Source organism: Camelus ferus, unplaced genomic scaffold (assembly GCF_009834535.1).
Source record: "Camelus ferus isolate YT-003-E unplaced genomic scaffold, BCGSAC_Cfer_1.0 contig313, whole genome shotgun sequence".
Taxonomy (NCBI): Eukaryota; Metazoa; Chordata; class Mammalia; order Artiodactyla; family Camelidae; genus Camelus; species Camelus ferus.
Window position 1 is genome coordinate 1,574,360 of NW_022588524.1, and position 5,528 is coordinate 1,579,887.

Below are 5,528 nucleotides of genomic sequence, written 5' to 3' on the forward strand. Positions count from 1 at the left end.
CGGTGGCAGCCAGAATCCAGTGTTTCCAGTGTACAAAGGAAATGCTCCAATGTCAACAGTGACTCCAGCAAAGGGGTCCACGGGTCATGTTCATTTTCATCTTTGTTTTTTTTCATCTGCCTTTACTAAATTCACCTATCCAGTGCTGGCACAGGCTGTTGGATGGGGGCAAAAAATGCTACGTAAGTAAGCATGTGCGAATATTGGCCAACGTGTCCCTGTTAATGAAGCATGATTGTAAGTGAAAGTAATTGCTTTAGGGAATGTAGCCACGAGAGCTGCAGAGATCAGAGCGCCGGGAAGTGGGAGAGTAATTGAAAGGACCGAGCAAACCACGGCGGCATAATGAAAGCGAATGCCAGTGATGGGAAGTTAAAGGGCTCCAAATGCTGCTCGTGTCCACTGAGCAGCTCCGCCCACCCTTCCTGCAGCCCTCCCTGTCACGATGTAGGAAGCTGACCACAGCGGTGGATGTCCAGGGTAAAGGGAGAAGGTCCCCTCATCAAAGGCCAGGATGTTTCCATTTCAAACCGAGCAGAGGAGTGCTGTGTAGCTGGTGCAGAGGAAAACGAAACATGGAAACTCTTTGGAGGATTAATTGTTTTATTCTCTTTTATCAGATGGGCCGTGGACAGGCTGAGAATGTAGACACACCTGTGGACTTGGAGACAGACGTACAAGCAGATGGTGACGCAGACATGGAGGTGGAGGTGGAGGTGGAAGTGTGGGTGTAGATGCAGATGTAGACGTGGGTGTAGAAGTAGATGTGGGAGTGGGTGCAGATGTAGGTGTTGATGGACATGGAGGTGTAGGTGTGGATGTGGATGGATACAGAAGTGGATGTGGATATAGACATGAATGTAGGAGTAGACATGGGTGTAGGTGTGGATGTAGAAGTAGATGTAGGTGTAGACATGGGTGTAGGTGTGGATGTGGATGTGGATGTAGACGTGGGTGTGGGTGTAGATGTGGATGGAGATGCAGGTGTTGATGGAGATGCAGGTGTTGATGGAGATGTGGGTATAGATGTGGATGTAGGTGTAGATATGGGTGTAGATGGGATGTGAATGTGGGTGTAGATGTGGATGTAGGTGTAGATGTGGATGGAGATGCAGGTGTTGATGGAGATGTGGGTATAGGTGTGGATGTGGATGTAGGTGTAGATGTGGATGTAGACATGGGTGTGGGTGTAGATGTGGATGGAGATGCAGGTGTTGATGGAGATGTAGGTGTAGGTGTGGATGTGAATGTGGATGTAGATGTGGGTGTAGGTGTAGATGTGGATGGAGATGCAGGCGTTGATGGAGATGTAGGTGTAGGTGTGGATGTGAATGTGGGTGTAGATGTGGATGTAGATGTAGATGTGGGTGTGGGTGTAGATGTGGATGGAGATGCAGGTGTTGATGGAGATGCAGGTGTTGTTGGAGATGTGGGTATAGATGTGGATGTAGGTGTAGATGTGGATGCAGGTGTAGATGAGGATGTAGATGTGGATGCAGGTGTAGATGCAGGTGTAGATGTGGGTGTAGATGAGGATGTAGATGTGGATGTAGGTGTAGATGTGGATGTAGATGTGGGTGTAGGTGTAGATGTGGATGGAGATGTGGGTGTAGGTGTAGATGTGGATGTAGATGTGGGTGTAGGTGTAGATGTGGATGGAGATGCAGGTGTTGATGGAGATGCAGGTGTTGTTGGAGATGTGGGTATAGATGTGGATGTAGGTGTAGATGTGGATGCAGGTGTAGATGTGGGTGTAGATGAGGATGTAGATGTGGGTGTAGGTGTAGATGTGGATGGAGATGCAGGTGTTGATGGAGATGTAGGTGTTGATGGAGATGTAGGTATAAGTGTGGCTGTGGATGTAGGTGTAGATGTGGGTGTAGACGAGGATGTAGATGTGGGTGAAAATGTGGGTGTAGGTGTAGATGTGGATGTGGAGGTAGCTGTGGATGTAGATGGAGACACAGATGTGGATGCAGATACAGAGGTAGGCATACTGTAGATGGGCACGGGGTGGATTCCTCATGACCTGTCTTGCACGTGCTCCTCCAGCCTCCTCCCCCTCTTATTCCTCGTGCACTTTGTATATATATATTTTTTCCTGTTTTCTGCATACATTTATGCTGCTCCATGTCCCCTGGCCTTTTCTCATGCTGTTTCCTCCACCTGAAAAGCCCTTCTCCTTTACAGGCCAACTTCTGCAAGAATCAGCCCAGGAGTCACAGTCCAGGGAAGCTTTCCTACACTCTGAGGGCAGGTGGGCTGGTGCCCACTACAACCTCACGGGCCCCTGTGTGTTTCTCTGCCTTGGCATTGATCACATGGGGAGATTATTGCCTTTATGGTTAGGACTGGGATTGGAGGGAGGCAGGTGAGCATAAGAAAACATTTCTCCAATTGGGTCCAGGTTTCTCTGGGAGACGGCTTGCCCTCACCTGGTCACAGCCAGGAGGGTTTAGTGACCACACGTGGGTTGGTGTTCATAATTGCGTCGGTGCCAAGAAACGCTTTTTTCACTGTCACCAGCTAATGGGAAAAGGACCGGGGTGAATTAACTCATCAGAGATGTGCTTTCATCTCCAGGAGGCCAGATGGCACCGTGGCACACGTACTAATGAAGTTTCACAGTCTCTGAAATTGAGGGAAATGGCGGGAGACAGGGTCACTGCCAACGCTGGGCTCACAGCACCTCAATGCAATCTACTGGTGTGAAACCACATCCTCCACCTCATTCACATTTTATTTCCATTTAAATTACATCAATTTTGGGGTTTGTACATTATTCGTAGTTGTGTTGTGTATTCTATCTGCATGAGAGCCAAAGGGATTTATACTTGATTTTATGTCATTACTTATTAAATTTTTTTTGTTTTACCTTTATTTTTTGTTAGTTTGCAGGCTTACTTTTTTAACATTTTTAATAGATTTACTTTATTTTTATTTTATTTATTTTTTCAAGGGGGGAAGTAATCAGGTTTATTCATTTATTTACTTATTTTTTTTACTGGAGGGACTGGGATTGGAACCCAGGACCTCGTGCATGCTAAGCACGTGCTCCACCCCTGAGCGGCACCCTCCCACCTCGGTCTTACGTCTTTAGATGTTGACATGCTGACAAGATGAGTTAAGTTGTCAGAAGGCTGTGAGAGAGGCCCTCGCCTTCCCCGTAAAAGACAAGTTGGGGAAACAGCCCTGGTGTTAGGCGTGTGGACCCCAGATTCTCACCAGTTTAGGCTCAAATTCCTCCTCCTCCACCTGCTGTATGGGTGACTTGGGGAAAATTTCTTAAACTTTTTAAGCCTCAGTGTCCTTACTGGAAAATGGGAATAACCTTGGTTCTTACTTTACATAGTTTATTTGTACAAGATTAGATGAGATAATGCACACAAAATGCGTAGTACACTGAGTCCCTCTGGTTTCAAACTAAATCTGTGTTATGATGGATATTATTTATATCGCAATGTGAAGGCAAGTGCTTATTTTAGTCAGCTTTGTCCCTGAGAAAGTCATGTGCTTCGAATACATATACTGTAAAAAAGTCCATTAAAATACATTCCTTTTCTCCCCAGGAGTGTCTCAAAACTAGGCTTCCGGCGTAAAGGTTTAGTGGTTCCTAAGTCAGTCATGAATGAATCAGAAAAATATGTCAATGGCTCCGCCTTTCAAAAATTGGCCTTGTAATGAGGCTACCAGCCCCCACCTTGAATAGGTGGCTCATGACTCCTGGAATCCAAAATGCTTTCTAGAATATTCTTCACCGCCAGTCAGGCCAGGGTCCTTTTGCTTAGGAAGGGGGGCATCTCTGAGTCCCAGCGTGACTGAAAGCCGTCCCCACCCACCTTCTCTGTGTTGATACAGTGGTTTTATATTGTAGAGATTCTGCATCAACCCCGATCCGCCTGGCCCTCCTCAAAGAGGGTAGGTTTTCTAACTTCATCCTGGCTCAGTGGACGCAGCTTCCAAGGCGTGAACACATCCCCACGAGACGCTGTGTTATTTTCTGGTGCTTGGATCCCCTCCCCTCTGTGTCTCTTGCCGCCTAACTGACATCTAGACTTGGCACCCATTGGGATTTCCAAGGCAATCATTGAAACTTGATTAGAAATCTGAAATATATCCTCATTCCAGAGGGCATGTCTTGGGCCAGGCTTTAATTCCCCCTTCTCTTCAGCTGCCTGCAGCTGCCTTTAATGTGACTATGACTTGCCCTAAAGTCTAAACCACAGTAAACGCCACGCAAGTAAGGGTGCGGAGGGGAATCAGAGAGGGTTAGGAGCCTGGAAATAGCCATGTTCTTTCAGGGTGAGATGTGGAGGCAATTTCTCTGCTGACAGGCTCTTTATTAGCACAAAAGATAGAGACAGAGATGGCACAGACCTGAACAGACATCTTAAAAAATGAAAACCCATGTGCAGTAAACCCATGATCGAAGAGGGACATGAAAAAGCAGGCCACGTGGAGGTGGTGGTAGATGCTCACAGACAGCCCGCAAATGCCAGCTCCGGGGAGGCTGCGGAACCACAGGTCTCTCGTCCATTGCCGGTGGCCTGAATCTTGGTGCGGTTTCTCTAGGAAGACAGGTGCATCCTATTTCCTAGGGTAAAATATTGGCACATCTTGTAACCCTCAGTTTCCCTCATTGGGACCTACTTGAGAGAACCCTGGCATGCGGACGTGGTAGAATGCCAAGGAAGTTCCCAGCGTCCCTGCTCACTGGCAGCGGCGTGTGGGAATGACTGAGGGCACCCTGACTGGAGAATGGACCAGTCGGCCGCTGTGCGTTCCCACGGTGGGATGTCCATTCTGCAATCCAAACAAGCCAACACCGGCAGCACGGGAAGCTACAGACAACTCCTGCACCATCACGTTAAACTGAAAAAAATCTCTCCTAAATTATAGACCACTTGTAACTAGAAATAACTACATTTAAAGTAATACAGATAATATTATTTGTGTATACGTATATTTATGTCTATCTATCTATCCATCTGTATGCAGACCTTTCTCAATTTACGATGGGGTTTCGGTCGCATAAATCCTGTGGTAAATAGAAAATATTGTAGGTTGAAAATGTATTTAATACAACTAACCGATTGAACACCATGGCTTAGCCATGAACCTTAAACGTGCTCCGAATACTTACATTAGCCTACAGTTGGGCAAAATCACCTAACACCAGCCTATTTAACCATAAAGTGTGGGGTGTCTCATGTGGTTTACAGGATCCTGCCCTGAAGGTGAGAGCAGACTGGTTGTTGGGCACAGAGTGGTTGTAAGTGTCTCCTATTGACCCTCGGGATGGCGAGGGTGGAGGGAAGCTGTGCTTGGACCCCTGCCCAGCATCAGAGGGGAGGGTCGTGGTATTTCTAGCCCAGGGAAGGGTCAACATTCAGAGTCTGATGTGTGGTTGGCATGAATACAAACCATTTTTAAGCTGAAGCAGAAAATTGTTTAAGCCAAACTGTTGTAAGTCGGGGATTGTCTGTATATATACCCATACATATGTTTCCACATATAGAAACATACAA

At 46.8% G+C, this 5,528-nt stretch overlaps 1 protein-coding gene across 1 annotated transcript; it reads right to left on the reverse strand.

The window, feature by feature from the left end:
* Nucleotides 1-616: 616 nt before the first annotated feature.
* Nucleotides 617-2,026, reverse strand: LOC116662543 (serine-rich adhesin for platelets-like). The gene has a single exon (XM_032476245.1). It carries the CDS (start codon nucleotides 2,024-2,026, stop codon nucleotides 617-619), a length of 1,410 nt encoding a protein of 469 aa, XP_032332136.1.
* Nucleotides 2,027-5,528: the final 3,502 nt, after the last annotated feature.

Excerpts from the sequence above, each read along its gene's own strand:
- LOC116662543 (XM_032476245.1), bottom strand. The coding sequence starts at position 2,026 with ATGAGGAATCCACCCCGTGCCCATCTACAGTATGCCTACCTCTGTATC.